Below are 18,961 nucleotides of genomic sequence, written 5' to 3'. Positions count from 1 at the left end.
GAAATGTATTTACTATTGTAATGTAGGAATTGTGTGCAATAATGTCTCAAACAGCAATGTGTTAATAACCAGATAATCTGTTTTATTTGAGGTATATATGTTAGCCAAGTGAACTGGGAGAACATACCATTATTTCTTTGGAAGAGTGACATAGGATTTTTTTGTGTGTTTATTTAATACCTCATCTGAAAAATGGTACCTCTGACAATGTAGCACACCCTCAGTATTGCATTGCAGTGTCAGTTTGGTTCTTTGTGCTTAAGTCCCTGGTGTGGGTTTTGGATCTGCAACTTTTTGAATGCCATGCCCAAATCAGGCTACAAATTCGTTCAGCAATACACAATGGGCCTGATAATATAATTGAGCCAGTGTCGTTTCAGAATGCTTTACCTTACTATTCCAGGCAAACAAGTTGAGAATCTTTCAACACTTCCCCAGCATTCCACAAATGGAAAAGGTGTGTGTGTGCGTGTGAAGATGCAAAACAATCTGTCCCAGGGTCTAACTACTTGAGGGCTTGGGGGGTGTGGGGAAATATTCACTTTGAGATTTTTGGTGCTGCAGTGCTTGTAGCCACCAGGTGGCAGAATGGTTCTGTACCTAATCACTTCCTGTATTAGGACAGTGTTCATGGATTCTTCGTACATAACTGGAAATCTCTCCGTCACTACCTTAACGTCAATCAGATGAGGAACTTTATCCAGGATATTTCCACATATCTCCTCTACCATCTAAAAGACAAAATGAAAATCAGTTGAATTTTTAAAATCAAACTTATTGGGTGATTTCAGTGCTGTACAATTTTCTTAGTTTCTGAGCATCCCAGCTCCATCCAAGCAGCATGTGGGCAGTTCTAGTTAAGTGCCCCTGTGGACTGATGGCAGAGTTGCTAACCCTCCAGGATTTGTCATGGGTTTTCAGAATTAAAGATTAAACTCCAAGAATACAAACAAAAAATGTTGGAAATACTCAGATCAGGCCAGCTTTTGAGGAGAAATAAAAGTTAACATTTTAAGTTGACTATCTTTGATGAAACATTGATGCTGTCAGACCTGCTGAGGATTTCAAGCATTTTCTGCTTTTATTTATGCCTTCCAGAATCTGCAGTATTTTGCTTTTGTGTTAAACTCCAGGATACTGCTGCAAGTGATGTGGGGGATGTGATGGTGTAGTGGTATTGTCGCTGGACTAGTAATCTAGAGACAAAAACAGAATTACCTGGAAAAACTCAGCAGGTCTGGCAGCATCAGCGGAGAAGAAAAGAGTTGACGTTTCGAGTCCTCATGACCCTTCAACAGAACTAGATGAATCCAAGGAGAGGGGTGAAATATAAGCTGGTTTAAGGTGTGTGTGTGTGTGTGTGTGTGTGTGTGTGAGGCGGGGGGTGGTGGTGTTGGGTGGGGGGAGAGAAGTGGAGGTGGGTGGTGTGGTTGTAGGGATAGGCAAGCAGTGATAGGAGCAGATAATCAAAAGATGTCACAGTCAAAAGAACAAAACACAGGTGTTGAAGTTGGTGATATTATCTAAACGAATGTGCTAATTAAGAATGGATGGTAGGGCACTCAAGGTATAGCTCTAGTGGGGGTGGGGGGAGCATAAAAGATTTAAAAATATTTAAAAATAATGGAAATAGGTGGGAAAAGAAAAATCTATATAAATTATTGGAACAAACAAAAGGAAGGGAGAAGAAACAGAAAGGGGGTGGGGATGGAGGAGGGAGTTCAAGACCTAAAGTTGTTGAATTCAACATTCAGTCCAGAAGGCTGTAAAGTGCCTAGTCGGAAGACGAGGTGCTGTTCCTCCAGTTTGCGTTGGGCTTCACTGGAACAATGCAGCAAGCCAAGAACAGACATGTGGGCAAGAGAGCAGAGTGGAGTGTTAAAATGGCTAGCGACAGGGAGGTTTGGGTCATTCTTGCGGATAGACCGCAGGTGTTCTGCAAAGCGGTCGCCCAGTTTATGTTTGGTCTCTCCAATGTAGAGGAGACCACATTGGGAGCAACGAATGCAGTAGACTAAGTTGGGGGAAATACAAGTGAAATGCTGCTTCACTTGAAAGGAGTATTTGGGCCCTTGGACGGTGAGGAGAGATGAAGTGAAGGAGCAGGTGTTACATCTTTTGCGTGGGCATGAGGAGGTGCCATAGGTGGGGGTTGAGGAGTAGGGGGTGATGGAGGAGTGGACCAGGGTGTCCCGGAGGGAACGATCCCTACGGAATGCCACCATGGGGGGGGTGAAGGGAAGATGTGTTTGGTGGTGGCATCATGCTGGAGTTGGCGGAAATGACGGAGGATGATCCTTTGAATGCGGAGGCCGGTGGGGTGATAAGTGAGGACAAGGGGGACCCTATCATGTTTCTGGGAGGGAGGAGAAGGTGTGAGGGCGGATGCGCGGGGGATGGGCCGGACACGGTTGAGGGCCCTGTCAACGACCGTGGGTGGAAAACCTTGGTTAAGGAAGAAGGAGGACATGTCAGAGGAACTGTTTTTGAAAATAGCATCATCGGAACAGATGCGACGGAGGCGAAGGAACTGAGTGAATGGGATGGAGTCCTTACAGGAAGCGGGCTGTGAGGAGCTGTAGTCGAGGTAGCTGTGGGAGTTGGTAGGCTTGTAATGGATATTGGTGGACAGTCTATCACCAGAGATTGAGACAGAGAGGTCAAGGAAGGGAAGGGAAGTGTCAGAGATGGACCACATGAAAATGATGGAGGGGTGGAGATTGGAAGCAAAATTAATAAATTTTTCCAAGTCCTGATGAGAGCATGAAGCAGCACCGAAGTAATCATCGATGTACCAGAGAAAGAGTTGTGGAAGGGGGCCGGAGCAGGACTGGAACAAGGAATGTTCCACATACCCCATAAAGAGTCAGGCATAGCTGGGGCCCATGCGGGTACCCATAGCCACACCTTTTATTTGGAGGAAGTGAGAGGAGTTGAAGGAGAAATTGTTCAGTGTGAGAACAAGTTCAGCCAGACGGAGCAGAGTAGTGGTGGATGGGGATTGTTCGGGCCTCTGTTCGAGGAAGAAGCTAAGGGCCCTCAGACCATCCTGGTGGGGGATGGAGGTGTAGAGGGATTGGATGTCCATGGTGAAGGGGAAGCGGTTGGGGCCAGGGAACTGGAAATTGTTGATGTGACGTAAGGTGTCAGAGGAATCACGGATGCAGGTGGGAAGGGACTGGACAAGGGGAGAAAGAAGGGAGTCAAGATAACGAGAAATGAGTTCCATGGGGCAGGAGCAAGCTGACACAATCGGTCTACCGGGACAGTTCTGTTTGTGGATTTTGGGTAGGAGGTAGAAGTGGGCCGTCCGAGGTTGGGCAACTATCAGGTTGGAAGCTGTGGGAGGAAGATTCCCAGAGGAGATGAGGTCAGTGACAGTCCTGGAAACAATGGCTTGATGTTCAGTGTTGGGGTCATGGTCCAGGGAGAGGTAGGAGGAAGTGTCTGCGAGTTGACGCTCAGCCTCCGCTAGGTAGAGGTCAGCGCGCCAGACAACAGCACCACCCTTGTCAGCGGGTTTGATGACAATGTCAGGGTTGAACCCGAGAGAACGGAGTGCAGTAAGTTCAGAGAGAGAGAGATTAGAATGGGTGAGAGGAGCAGAGAAATTGAGACGACTAATGTCGCGCCGACAGTTCTCAATGAAAAGATCAAGAGAAGGTAAGAATCCAGAGGGAGTGGTCCAGGTGGAGGGAGAATATTGGAGATGGGTAAAAGGATCCGTTGAACTGGGAGAGGACTCCTGCCCAAAGAAGTGAGCCCAGAGACGAAGACGGCAGAAGAAGAGTTCAGCATCGTGCCGAGCCCGAAATTCATTGAGGTGAGGGCGTAAGGGTATGAAACCAAGTCCTTTGCTAAGCACTGAACGTTCAGCGTCGGAGAGGGGAAGGTCAGGGGGTATAGTGAATACACGGCTGGGGCTGGGATTGGAAGATGGGGTGGGGACGGAGGAACAGGCAGGAGTGGAGGGTCCTAGATGGGTGTTGGTGTTGATGAGTTGTTGGAGTAATCTAGAGACCCTGGTTTGAATCCCACCATGGCACACGGTGGAATTTGAATTCAATAAAATTCTGGAATTAGAAGTTAAACTATGATCGATTGTTGTAAAAACCCACCTGGTACACTAATGCCCTTTAGGGAAAGAATTCTGCCATACTTAATCTGGTCCAGACCCACAGTAATGTGGCTGACTCTGAAATGGCCTAGCAAAGCCACTCAGTTGTATCAAACTGCTACAAAGGAATGAAACCGGACAGACCACCCGGCATCGACAATGTTTCTGTCTCTACCTGTCACCCAGCAAAGTCCTCCTTACTAACATCTGGGGACTAGTGCCAAAATTGGAAAAGCTGTCTCAGACTAGTCAAGCAACAGCCCGACATAGTCATTCTCACATAATCATACTTACAGGTAATGTCCCAGACACCACCATCCTGTCCTGTCCCACCAGCAGGACAGACCCAGCAGAGGTGGCAACATAGTGGTATACAGTCAGGAGGGAGTTGCCCTGGGAGTCCTCAACATTGAATCTGGACCCCATGAAGTCTCATGGCATCAAGTCAAACATGGGCAAGGAAACCTCCTGCTGATTACCACATACTGCCCTCCCTTAGCTGATGAATTAGCGCACCATGTCGAACACCACTTGGAAGAAGTGCTGAGGGTGGCAAGGGTGCAGAATGTAATCTGGGTGGGGGACATCACCAAGAGTGGCCAGGTAGCACCACTACTGACTGAGCCCTAAAGGACATAGCTATTAGACTGGGTCTGCGGCAGGTGGTGAGGGAGCCAACAAGAGGGAAAAACATACTTGACCTCATCCTCACTAACCTGCTTGCTGCAGATGCATATGTCCTTGACAGTATCAATAGGAGTGACCACTGCACAGTTGTTGTGGGCAAAGTCCCACGTTCACATTAAGGATACCCTCTATCGTGTTGTGTGGCACTATCACTGTGCTAAAATGGGAGATTTCAAACAGATCTAGCAACTATAGACTGGGGCATCCATGTGGTGCTGTGGGCCATCAGGAGTAGCAATGTACACAATATGTAACCTCATGGCCCAGCACATCCCCCCACTTTACCATTACCATCAAGTCAGGGGATCAACCCTGGTTCAATGAAGAGTGCAGGAGGGCATGCCAGGAGCAGCACCAGGCATTCCTAAAAATGGAGGTTTCAACCTGGTGAAGCTATAACACAGGACTACTTGTGTGCCAAACAGCATAAGCAGCAAATGATAGACGGAGCTAAGCAATTCCACAATTAGTAGATCAGATTAAGCTCTGCAGCCCTGCCATATCCAGTCGTGAATGGTAGTGGACAATTAAACAACTCACTAGAAGAGGAGGCTCCAAAATATCCCCATCCTCTGATTGTGCAGCCCAGCACATCAGTGCAAAAGAAAAGGCTGAGGCATTTGCTACAATCTTCAGCCAGAAGGGCTGAGTGGATGATCCACCTCAGCCTCCTCCAGAGGTCCCCAGCATCACAGATGTCAGTCTTCAGCCAATTCACTCCACTCCATATGATATCAAGAAATGGCTGAAGGCACTGGATAGTGCCAAGGGTATGGGCCCTGATAACATTCCAGCAATAGTACTGAAGACTTGTGCTCCAGAACTTGCTGCGCCCCTAGCCAAGCTATTCCAGTACAGCTACAACTCTGGCATCTACCCAGCTAAGTGGAAGACTGCCCAGGTATGTCCTGAACACAAAAAGCAAGACAAATCCAACCCAACCCATTTCCACCCCATCAGTCCATTCTTGATCATCAGTAAAATAATGGATGGGGTCACCAATGGTGCTATCAAGCAGCACTTGCTAAGCAATAACCTGCTCACTGATGCCCAGTTTGAGTTCTGCCAGGGCCACTCAGCTCCTGACCTCATTACAGCCTTGGTTCAAACATGGATGAAAGAGCTGAACTTGAGGTGAGGAGAGAGTGACTGCCCTTGACACCAAGGCCACATTTTACCAAGTGTGGCATTAAGGAGCCCCAGTAAAACTGGTATCAATGGGAATCAGGGGGAAAACTCTTCACTGGTAGGAGTCATACCCAGCACAAAGGAAGATGGTTGTGGTTGTTGGAGGTCAGTCATCTCCGCTCCAGGACATTCCAGGAGTTTCGCAGGATGGTGTCATTGGCCCAACCATCTTCAGTTGTTTCATCAATGACCTTCCTTCCATCATAGGGTCAGAAGTGGAGATGTTCACTGATGATTGCATAATGTTCAGCACCATTCGCAACTCCTCAGATGCTGAAGCAGTCCATGTCCAAATGCAGCAAAACCTGGACAATATCCAGGCTTAGGCTGACAAGTGGAAAGGAACATTTGTCCCACACAAGTGCCATTCAATGACCATCTCCAACAAGAGAATCTAACCATGGCCCCTTGACATTTGATGGCATTACCAACACTGAATCCCCCACTATCAATATCCTGGGGGGTTACCTTTGATCATAAACTAGCCATATAAAACTGTGGCTACAAGAGCAGGTTAGAGGCTAGGAATCGTGTGACAAGTAACTCACCTCCTGACTCCCTAACACCTGTCCACCATCTACAAGGCACAAGCCAGAAGTGTGATGGAATACTCCCCACTTGCCTGGATGAGTGCAGCTCCCACAGCACTTAAACTTGACACCGTTCAGGACAAAGCAGCCCACTTGACCGGCAGCACATCCACAAACATTCACTCCCTCCACCACCACAGTAGCAGTAGGGTATACCATATACAAACTGCATTGCAAGAATTCACCAAAGCTCCTTGGACAGCACCTTCCAAACCCACGACTACTACTTTCTAAAAGGACAAGGGCAGCAGATAGATGGGAACACCACCATCTGGAAGTTCCCCTCCAAGTCACTCACCATCCTGACTTGGAAATATATCACCGTTCCTTCATTGTTGCTGGGTCAAAAACCTGGAACTCCCTTCCTAATAGCACTGTGAGTTTACTGACACCACATGGATTGCAGTGGTTCACAAAGGCAGCTCACAGCCACCTTCTCAAGGGCAACTAGGGATGGGCAATAAATGCTGGCCCAGCTAGCAAAGTCCACATTCCATAAATAAATGAAAAAAAATAGAAGAAATATACGTTTTTTATATCCCTATGATTTATTAGATATAGCTGGATTGGAGATGGGGAAAAATTGCTGTTTAAGGTGAGTCAAGAATCACCCGTCTGGGTAACAGTCTATTCACTTTGATTTATGTGGAGACTCTGTGCAGGTGGACAGATGTCAGACAATGAAGGAGTGTGGGGGCGGGGATATTAGAGTTGGGAGGTCTTGTGATGAAATCTTCAGGAATATATCCGAGAATCGGCGATTCCTAGTAGATATTAACAGGGCAGATAAAAAGGTAACTATAACAATTTTTCAGTTGAGAAACAGATGTAGTAATAAGAGCAGAAAAAAAAAATTAAGAAGGGATAGCTTTCTGCTACAGTAGAATAATATCCAGGTCGACTGAGTACTGCAGGACAGTATTTTTAAACTTAGAGAATTGGTTAAGTGAGGAAATTTTAAGGGTTGATCTCCTTCCAAAATCTAGTCAAGTTTGCACTTAAATTTAAATCGTAGTTTCTTTCAGTCTAGTTGAAAAACACTAGCTGATAAACACAAAGCTGCTAGAGGCAGCTGCAACAGTTTGTTAATTAGCTAACTACTGAGAATTGGTTCCCTGGTCAGTAGGACCTGACAAAATTCCAACTAGTATAAATACAGAAGTTTTTTTTCCAAACACACATTGGAAGTAGCACAAAATCCAGTTTGACTTGAGTACTGTGAGAGAAAGTGCTTGACCCTGGGAATGTGGCAAGTGAGGGAACTTGGTGCAGTCAGGGAAGAGGTGCTGTTCTGGTCTTTTACAGAACAGGGAGTGATCTGAGAGAAGGAGTTGGAGACAGCAAGCTGGATTTTCATGGAGTTGTGTAGACTCTGTGGTGGGGTGAAAATGGCAGGACGCAATTCTTGGATTCCAGACCCCATTCCCAGGGTTTCTGGTATTTAGTGGAGCCTTTTAAGGGTGCAAGTTCGGTCACGAGCCCAAACACTGCACTCCTGACCTGGCAGGCTCCATTGCAGGAATAGGCATATTCTCATGGTGTTGGTGGTGGGGGCAGACATGAGGAGCCATGGAGGTTGGTGGGGAGCATAACTTGGTATGGAGCCATGAAGGGCCAAATGGTGTGAGTGGAGGATAAATCTTGACATGGGGGCATGAGGGGCCATTGTTTTTTTGGGTGGGGGGAGAGTTGAGTGGGAGGCATGAGGTGCTATAGGGAATATATGGGGGGGGGGGGGCGGTGGGGGGTGTGAAGGAATGTGAAGTGAGAGAGCAAGGGAATGTAAGGGGCCAGAGCTACAGGGCCTTACTGTTTTCATATACGATGGTACAACTGAGACAAAGTCCCACAGCACTGAGGTGGATCTATTAAACAGCCTATATTTGGCACCCAGCTGCACCTGTGGATGGCTCCAAACTTTTTTTCCCTGGGTTGGCTGGCATAACTGCAGCCTGCTTCCCCCGTCCCCACCGTCCCGAAATGAACACCCATCTTTCCAGGCATTTCCTCCTGAGGCAAGGTGGGCCAAGCCAGGAAATTTCCTGACTCCTGCTATCCACTTTGGAGATGAAAATCCAGCCCAGTGAATCCCAAGACTGAAGTCCAGATGCATCGATTAGGTGAACAGGTAGGTGATTGGTTGGTGAGTGTTAAGGATTTTTTTCCCTCCAAACTGGGGCAGTAGATTTTACTGGCACTGGGGAGATAAGAGTATTGTATTAAATTTATAGCTGAACTAGTTAAACTACCTCACATAATTACAAAATAATCACAGAGAGATTTCTAAACTTGAAACTTAATTAGTTAAATAAAACACAATTGAGATTGCAGGGCAGGTGATTTGTTGCAGCAGTAGCCTGTGGGAGCCAGTGGACACCCATGTGATTCACAGCACTACATTTGCAGAAAGTGTCTGTAACTTGAGGAACTTTGGCTCAGAGTTGATGAAGTGAAGTTTGAACTTCAGACATTGATGCATTCAGGGAGGAGGAAAGTTACCTCGATACTCTGTTCCACTTTTAATCTAGGTATTTCAGATCAGGCCCATCAGGAGGGTATGACTATGAGTGAGGCAGATATGGGAATCCAGAGGTAGCTTTGGAGGAGTGTCAGCCCTTGCACTTGTCCAATAGTTTTGATGTTCTTGCAGCTTTTGTGGACAACAGCAGGGATGACAGGGAGAATGAGCAAACTGACCACGGCATTGAGGACCATTCAAGTGGGAGGCGGTTGTGTGTGGAGATTAAAAGGGATGTAGTAGTAGTCGAAGACAGTATAATTAAGATAGACACTGTTCTCTGCAGCCTAGAGCATGAGTCCTGCAGCTTGTGTTGTCTGCTCAGTGCCAGGGTTAAGGACATCACCTCAGGACTAGAGAAGAACTTTGGAGTGGGTGGAGAAGGATCTAGTTGTCATGGTACCTGTGGGTACCAATGACAAAAGTAGGACTAATATACGTTCTGCTGAGGGAGAGAGAGAGCAGCTGGGGGCTAAATTAGAAATCCGAACCACAAAGGTAACATCTCTGGGTTACTATCTGAGCCACAAGCAAATTGTCATTGGGTAAATAAGATCAGGGAGTTGAATATGTGGTTGAAAGATTGGTGTGGGAGAAATGGGTTTCAATTCATGAGGCACTGGTGTCAGTACTGGGGAAAGAGGGAGCTGTACCTTTACGACGACCTTGAACTGGCTTGGATAGGTGTCCTGGCGACTGATAACTAGGGTTGTAGAGAGGACTTTAAATTTAATAGTGGGAAAGAGAGGGTTTATGTGATGGAGATTTGGAAAGAGAAAGAACAGGGCAATAATGCAGGTGGTGACACTGGTAATGATAACCAGAGTGTGACAGGAAAGGACAGAGCATACAAACATAAGAGTGCACTAGCAAATAAGGTCAGAGTAGGAAAAAGTGTTAAGATTGAATTAAGGCTTTTTATCTGAATGCATGCAGTGGTAGCACAAATAGAAATAAATGAGTATATGATATGATAGCCACTTCAGAGATGTGGTTACAAGGTAGCCAAGGCTGGGAACTGAATATTCAAGGGTATTTGACATTTTGGAAGGACAGGAAGAAACAAAAAGAAGGTGGAGTAGCTCTGTTAATAAAGGGTGATATCAGTATAGTAACGAAAAATAATCTTGGCTCTAAAGATCAAGATGTGGAATAAGTTTGGGTGAAGGTAAGAAATAGCAAAGGAAAAAATCACTGGTGGGAATTGTTTATAAGTCCCCAACATAGGAAAAGGTATAAATCAAGAAATAATGGGAGATAATGATAATGTAATAATCATGGGCGATTTTAATCTTCTTATAGACTGGATGAATCAAAATGGAAGGGAGGAGCAGTTCAAAGTGTATTCAGGACAGTTTTTAGAACAGTACATTCTGGAGTGAAGGACAGCAATGAGTTAACTTCTGGTGTTAGACTTTGCTTGCTACAAGCCAAATTGCAGCACAAAATGTGGTCAACAACTGTTTAGGAAAATAGTAACATAGGAGTAGGCCTTTCAGTCCACCAAGCTTGCTTCATTCAGTACAATCATGGCTGATCATGCACTTCAATACTTTTTTCCCCACACTATCCCCATATCCCTTTATCTCACTGGTATTTAGAAATCTATCAATCTATGCTTTAAACAGACTCTATGAATGAGCTTCCACAGACCCCTCGGGTAGAGAATTCAAAAGATTTACAACCTCTGAACAAAAAAATTCTCCTCATCTTGGTCCTAAATGGATTCCTCCTTATTCTGAAATTGTGTCCCCTGATTCGAGACTCCCCAACCAGGGAAAACATCTATCCCTTTAAGTATTTTGTAGGTTTCAATGAGATCACCCTCATTCTTCAAAACTCGAGAATATAGGTCCAATTTCCCCAATGTCTCATCATAGGACAGTTCTACCATCCCGGAGCAAGTCTGGTGATTGTTTTGTTGTACTCCCTCTATGGCAATTGTGTCTTTTCTAAGGTAAGGGGACCAAAACGGGGCACACAGTACTCCAGGTGTGGTCTAACACAATTAAAGCATGATTTTGCTACTCCTGTTCTCAAATCCTCTTGCAATAAAGGCCAACATACCATTTGCCATCTTAATTGCTTGCAGCACCTGCATGTTAGACTTCAGTGACTTATTGAAAAGGTCACCCAGGTCCCTTTGCACATCTACATTTTCTGATCTCTCACCATTGAAGAAATACTCTGCACATCCGTTTCTTCTACCAGAGTGGATAGCCTCATATTTTTCCACATATATTCCCTCTGCCATGTTCTTGCCCACTCACTGTCTGTCCAGTATCCAAAATGGAAAACCAGTTAGCATGTAAGATCAACTCAGGGGACTCCTGCACTACCTGCCTGGAGGTCACCCATTTCCTCGCTGCCTGCATGCTCCTAACCTGCAGTTTGACCACTTCCCTAAATGTGCCATCCACACAGTTCTCCGCCTCACAGATGCACTAAAACCCAGAGCTCAAGCTTCTGCAGGTGTTTGTCTAGAACACATGGTGCATCCACATCTTCCCACATATCGCACATAGCGCTTGACCAAGCTGACCTGCCATTCTGTAACTTTAAAAACTATTTGTTCCAATTATAATGACTCACCAGTTACTCACCAATCAGGTTCTTCCCCTATCTCAAAGTAAAAGCCAACTACTAGAGACTGAAAAAGGTAGAAAAAGAAATTCACACACCAAACAGCTTGATACTCTTGCAGTCAAAGCAACACTCACTGCAGACCAAGCAGCATTGCAGACCCCCTGTTTCTGAAAAACAACTGAGTCAAGCTTCTGAAAACCAGATTAAGCTAATTACCTAAGTAACTAGCTGCAGATCCTCTGAGATCTTGTATACCCTGTTTAAGGCTGCTATAAACTTAACTTCTTTTGAGTAATTTTTAATTGATTGCTCACAAAGGTGATTAAAAAGACTTTAGATAGAAATTAACCCTTAAGACTCCCTCACTCACCAACTCTCAGTGCAGACCAGTTTAGGCTGACCATTAATACCAGAGTAGGAAAACAGGTTTGGCAACTGATAACCTTATAATCAGACAATGGGGCAAAATAAATTGAATGGGTCAGCCACCAGCAAGAAATAGATGGCCCTCATGCCTCTTGATTCAAGATCAAAAACTGTTTAAAGTGAATGACAGCGTAAGTAACAAGATCAGCCAAGTTGGCCAACAGTCGAATAATAATCAACATTGTGTGCGGAAGATTGTATAAGTATGAACTGAGATCTGCAGTATAACACACACACTGAAGCCATAGTCAGCCACAGGAAGCAGGAAAAGTCCGGTCAGCTGGGAACCTACGTTGCCATCAGAAGACCAACCTGAAAGGCGATTGTAAGTATTATACTAGGAACTTTGGGAATATCTAGCTAAGAGAAGGATAGTCTAGAGGCTTGTTGTCTCTGTTAGGGGGAAATTAAAAATGCTAAAAGAGTATACAGGAAGATTTTACTGAAAAACCCTTAAAATCTCCAGGCAGACATGGCTGCTAAACATATTAAGAGTTGAAGATTACCAGATGAACATTGCACAGCTTTGAGAGTCAGACTGGAGACACAAGCAGGACATAAATTAGATTAAGTGTACTCCCCCCTCACATAGGGAAGGGGCAGATGGTTTTAGCTTAGCTTGGGAAGACATACAATAGACAGAGGGAGCTTTGATGAAACACATATAGTCTTGAGTTGTGAGAACCCAGGTCTTTGCGTATGTGTTTTAATTTTGATCAGATAATATAATTATGTATACCTCCTTTAGAATAATTGGTTAGCAAAATCACATGTTTATGTACTCAATAGGATAGAGTTAGCATGGGACCGGTGTGTCGGTTACTGATTGGATGTATTCAAATGTATTATGATAAGAAAAAGTACAAAAGTAATATAATCAATCTGGGAGCTCGGTCTTCATTCTTAGGAACGATTGCGGCTCCCTTGCATATGCTTGAATAAAACCGGTTAAAGGAAGCCTGAGTCTCTGTAGTCGCTGTGGGATTGGAGAGTGTAACTTCTCCTCTTCAACTGGCCTATATGGTCATTGCAGGATCGGAGGGTATACCTTCTTCAGTCTCATACGGGATCACGTGTGCAACTAAGTGTAAGCTTGTATTGTAAATAAAAGTAAAGTGGGAACTGTTCAATGAAGATTGCGAGTTGATTTTGAATCACACATTTGTTTGTTCTGTTGAGTGTTGAACCTTGTCATACTTGCCATAACTCTAGGGTCACAAGCATATGAGGAACCAACTAGGGTGCAGGCTATTTTAGAATTGCTAATATCTAATGAGACATAGGCCAACATTTCCCCCCCCCATCCGGCGGCATGGGGATGGGGGGGGGGAAAGAAGAGCGGGAACGGGCGCTGGTGGGCAGACCTCTGATCAGCACCCCTAGTCGAGAGTGTGCAGCCATTTTAAATGGGCAGGCCAATTAAGGCCCGCCCAGCGTGACGTGCGCCAGGAAGCACTATGCACTCCCTGTGCAAGCAGGGGGGAAGGGTGGATTCCCTCAGTCTGTAGTGCACTCTTTTGCGCATGTACGCGAGCACACAGATCTCCCTGAGGCAAAGTGCTACCTCAGGGAGATCGGACCTGATGTAAAACTTGAAATAAAGAGGTTTGAAAAATTCCCCTGCCATATCCCTTCATGTGACACTGTCACATGATTTGAGACATGTCCATAACTTTTATTGAAACCTTTCATAAAAATTTAAAGATCTTCATGAATTTAGGTCTGAAACTAGTTTCTTAAAACTTAAATAAATGTACTTACAAGTGTATAGAGGGAGAGTTGGCTACAGCAGACTGAGAAAATAGATAAGCAATGGCAGATATTTATGGAGACATTTTGTAACTCTCAACAAAGATATACTCCTTTGAGAAAAAAACAATGATAAGGTTGCTCCATTTGCGGCTAAGGAAGTTCAGAATGGTATCAAATTTGAAGGAAGAATTGGTCACATCATGCTAGAGGTCACAAGTGAAAAAGATCAGTGTTGACAGCAATTCTTTGTGTGAAACATGCCTTTTATCCCCAGTGTTTTCCCTCTTCTCACAAAGGTGTTAACACTTGCTAGGGTAGCATAGAGACTAGTGCCTCAGCAACAGGTAAATTCTTATTTGTGAGTTTAAAGAGTCAGTGTTGATAAGCTATTCAACTACCAGCAGTATTGCAGTGAGTCCAATCCTATTCATATCCAATGTCCTAAAATGTGGACTGTCCAGTATAAGTTACTGTACAGTGATCAGGGGTGGGATTCTCAGCTACTTTTCTTCCACTTTCTAGCTGAGGGGCATGGAGACTAATTGTTGTGGCCCTGAAGCCAAGTGTTGTGGTCTTGAGTTGTATTGGCTAAACCGCTGGGCAGCTCAGAGCAATTAACTCACCACAGGTCCAGGTTCAAACCTGGAACCTTTCTTGTCTGCATGGCTCAGCATCAGGAAGTGCACTTACTGAGTAAGCAATTAGTGGGGCCGTGGAGCACATTCTGCCTGCAACACACAAGCTGTTTAATTCAATGAAGAAAAATATCAGTCTTTAAAGTTTTTGTAAGTTTTGAGGTGATTCTAGAAAATTTATTAATTCTTCAGATCATCTTGACAACTCGATCTTGGGGAGATTAGCTGCTTTTTGCTAGTTTTAAATTTATTGAATGGATTCTTCACTTGTACCAATGCATTGACATTTTGATTACAGACAATTGAAATAACTTCAGCACTCTACATGAAGCTTATTAAAGGGCAATGTGCCTTGTGGAAACGTGGCAGAATAAAAGCAGCAGTGAAGTTCTGCATTTGTTCAAACTTTTGACATTTCCCACAGACCCAAATACAAATCTAGATTTCTGCACTTTGAGGATGGAATTTGCCTCTCTTGAAGGGTACTGAATTTAGGCCAATCTAAATTCAGAGACAAGATAGCATTGTCCACAATTAAGGATTAAACTAGCAGACTTATTCAGGATACAATGAAGACTGATATGAGAAATGGGGACACTCACTGGTACAATTGGCAACACTTGACTGAAGATGGCTATAGGCAGCTTTACCTTATAAAAACAAAAAAACTGCGGATGCTGGAAATCCAAAACAAAAACAGAATTACCTGGAAAAACTCAGCAGGTCTGGCAGCATCGGCGGAGAAGAAAAGAGTTGACGTTTCGAGTCCTCATGACCCTTCGACAGAACTTGAGTTCGAGTCCAAGAAAGAGTTGAAATATAAGCTGGTTTAAGGTGTGTGTGTGGGGGGCGGAGAGAGAGAGAGAGAGAGAGAGAGAGAAGTGGAGTGGTGGTGTGGTTGGACAAACAAGCAGTGATAGAAGCAGATCATCAAAAGATGTCAACAGCAATAGTACAAAAGAACACATAGGTGTTGAAGTTGGTGATATTATCTAAACGAATGTGCTAATTAAGAATGGATGGTAGGGCACTCAAGGTATAGCTCTAGTGGGGGTGGGGAGAACATAAAAGATGTAAAAAAAAAAAAAAATTTTTCTCTTTCTCTTTATAATGGAAATAGGTGGGAAAAGGAAAATCTATATAATTTATTGGAGAAAAAAAAAGGAAAGGAAGGGGGAAGCAGAAAGGGGGTGGGGATGGGGGAGGGAGCTCACGACCTAAAGTTGTTGAATTCAATATTCAGTCTGGATGGCTGTAAAGTGCTTAGTCGGAAGATGAGGTGTTGTTCCTCCAGTTTGCGTTGGGCTTCACTGGAACAATGCAGCAAGCCAAGGACAGACATGTGGGCAAGAGAGCAGGGTGGAGTGTTAAAATGGCAAGCGACAGGGAAGTTTGGGTCATTCTTGCGGACAGACCGCAGGTGTTCTGCAAAGCGGTCGCCCAGTTTACGTTTGGTCTCTCCAATGTAGAGGAGACCACAGTTTTTCCAGGTAACTCTGTTTTTGTTTCTGATTTCCAGCATCCGTAGTTTCCCTGTTCCTATCCATAGGTTCCATGTTCATTTCAATGTGGTTGAGACTTTGTGCTCCAGGATTTAATGAGAGAGAGAGAGAGAGAGGGGTTGAAGTAGGGGTGAGCCACACAGACCGTGGAGCCTGTTCTGCCATTCAGTGCGATCATGGCTGATCTTGGGCTTCAACTCCACTTTCCCACCCCCTATCCCTTGATTTTCTGAAACCAAAAAATTGTCTATTACAGCCTTAAATATCAGGGTGACCAACTGTCCTTTTTTTTAAACAAGATTGCACCATAATTTCACTGATTGTCCTGCATCCCATTTTTTTTTTTTTCTTTGCGTTACATCATCAGTCCCAGATTTCCAAAGCTTTGACCACCGATCTGGGAGGCTGTCTGGAGTTTCACCTTTCTTCCTCTGACTCAGGGATGGTGTCAAGAGGACTGGATAATTGCAAACATTACACCTTTGCTCAAAAAAGGGGGTAAAGATAAGCACAGCAACTACATTCCAGTCAGTTCAACTTCGGTGGTGGGACAATAATTCAGGACAGAATCAATCGTCACAGGGACAAATGTGGGTTAATTAAGGAGAGCCAGCATGGATTTCTTAAAGGGAAAATCATGTTTAACTGATGCTGGACTTTTTCTAAGAGATAACAGGGTTGATGAAAGCAATGCTGTTGATGTGGTATACATGGACTTACAAAAGGTATTTGATAAGATTGCCACACAACAGACTTGAGAAATGTTATAGCTCATGGAATAAAAGGGACAGTAGCAACATGGATACAAAATTGGCCGAGTGACAGAAAACAGAGTAATGTTTTTAGGTAAAAACAAAAAAACTGCGGATGCTGGAAATCCAAAACAAAAACAGAATTACCTGGAAAAACTCAGCAGGTCTGGCAGCATCGGCGGAGAAGAAAAGAGTTGACGTTTCGAGTCCTCATGACCCTTCGACAGAACTTGAGTTCGAGTCCAAGAAAGAGTTGAAATATAAGCTGGTTTAAGGTGTGTGTGTGGGGGGCGGAGATAGAGAAAGAGAGAGGTGGTGGGGGGGGTGTGGTTGTAGGGACAAACAAGCAGTGATAGAAGCAGATCATCAAAAGATGTCAACGACAATAGTACAATAGAACACATAGGTGTTAAAGTTAAAGTTGGTGATATTATCTAAACGAATGTGCTAATTAAGAATGGATGGTAGGGCACTCAAGGTATAGCTCTAGTGGGGTTTTTTTTTATATAATGGAAATAGGTGGGAAAAGGAAAATCTTTATAATTTATTGGAAAAAAAGGAAGGGGGAAATAGAAAGGGGGTGGGGATGGGGGAGGGAGCTCACGACCTAAAGTTATTGAATTCAATATTCTGTCCGGAAGGCTGTAAAGTCCCTAGTCGGAAGATGAGGTGTTGTTCCTCCAGTTTACGTTGGACTTCAGCTTTACCTTATCACTAGCTTGTGCTACATTTAGCCCACAAATGCTTGATGATGAAAAAGCAAAAACGTTCCATTCTACATCACAATTCAACCAGATATATAAAAACAAAGAGTCTGGTTCTAACACACTATTAAGTAACAAGCATTTAAATGACACAAACCTCTTCAACTCCTTTGCCACCACCAGTTGATGATTTAGGTTGAAGCAAGACGAGGCAGTTTAACAGCGCAGAAGTTTCATTCTGGGCAAATGTGATGTTTGCATTATCATGTAGTCCAAATATTTCTGGGGTGTCATTAAGTGGAAGAGTCTTAATATACTCCAGGTAGCCCTGTTAGAGAATTGAGATACAGTTTTAGAAACATCAACTGCACATTTATGCTTTTTGTACATACAGTGTAGGTCTGTATAAAAAGACATATTTACATACACAGCACCAACTTTTGATACACAAGGCCAACATTTACAAACTAAAATATCACCACAATTAATATAAAATCCTTTGTTGGTGTTTCTTGTAGATGGGTGACTGGTATTAAACTGAAGCACACAAAAAATCAGGAAATATGGGGCTGCATTTTATGGCTCCCTGCCAGGCATGTTTTTGGCCCAGGTGGGAGGAGTGGTGAATGATGGGGCCACATAAAGTATGTCAGGTGCCCCACCCACCTCTGTCCCATGCACCCCTGACATGTCCCCCATTATACAATTCATTGGCTAGGTAAGTCACCCACTAGGCCACCCACCCTTAGGCCTACTGAGGCCCTTCACTACCCAATTAATTGCCAATTAATGGCCTCAATCTGCCTCCACTGCCATTAATCACTGTAGTTGCAGAAGGGACAGATTGCAAAGGCCATTTTTGAAATGGCTTCTTTGAAAAAGTTGGAAGGATGGGCCCATCAATCGGGTGCCCTGCATGCATCAGGGGCATCCTCCCCAAGATGTTACCACACCCTTCATACCTCCATGCTTCCCCTCAGTGCCCGAGGCTTACCTGTCAGGATCTTGCTTCAAGAGGTCTCCTTACAGTCTCAGCAATGTCCACTACTCAATTCTGGTGCTGCTGGGACTGCTAGAGCTGCCAGCCAATCAGATTGGCTGACAGCTCTCAAGGGCGGGACTTTCAGTCCGCTGAGGGATGGAAGTCTGATCCTCAGCCTGTTTAGCTCATCCCCAGTGTATTATCGCTGCGCGACAGGCTTTTTCTGTTTGGGAGTTGAGTTCAGCACACTCTTTTGGATAAGATCTTCCTGTTTAGGAAGACATAAAATATCTACCATTTGAAGTATAGCAGGAGGTTCTCCCAGTGTCCTGGACTATATTCCTTACTTAAGTAAAACCATCAAAAAACAGATTATCTGTTCATTCATTTCAAGGACCATTTATGAGATTTTGCTGTGTGCAAATTGACTACTGCATTTGCCTACATGACAGTCTAAAATAATCCATTTGTTTATGAAGTGCTTTAGAAAATCTTAAGGTATGATCAGGTGCAATCCTAATG

At 44.3% G+C, this 18,961-nt stretch overlaps 1 protein-coding gene across 1 annotated transcript in view; it reads right to left on the bottom strand.

The window, feature by feature from the left end:
• The window catches only part of dnah1 (dynein, axonemal, heavy chain 1), a 524,711-nt gene that overhangs the window by 25,929 nt on the left and 479,821 nt on the right, over positions 1 to 18,961 (bottom strand). Inside the window, exons 72-73 of the mRNA XM_041191637.1 lie at positions 17,615 to 17,785; positions 601 to 731 (exon numbers count right to left, since the gene is read on the bottom strand). Coding sequence (XP_041047571.1) covers positions 601 to 731; positions 17,615 to 17,785 — 302 coding nt within the window. The remainder of the gene's footprint in view (positions 1 to 600; positions 732 to 17,614; positions 17,786 to 18,961) is intronic.

This window comes from Carcharodon carcharias, chromosome 7 (assembly GCF_017639515.1).
Source record: "Carcharodon carcharias isolate sCarCar2 chromosome 7, sCarCar2.pri, whole genome shotgun sequence".
NCBI classification, from domain to species: domain Eukaryota; kingdom Metazoa; phylum Chordata; class Chondrichthyes; order Lamniformes; family Lamnidae; genus Carcharodon; species Carcharodon carcharias.
This window is presented reverse-complemented; position numbering and strand designations above follow the sequence as displayed.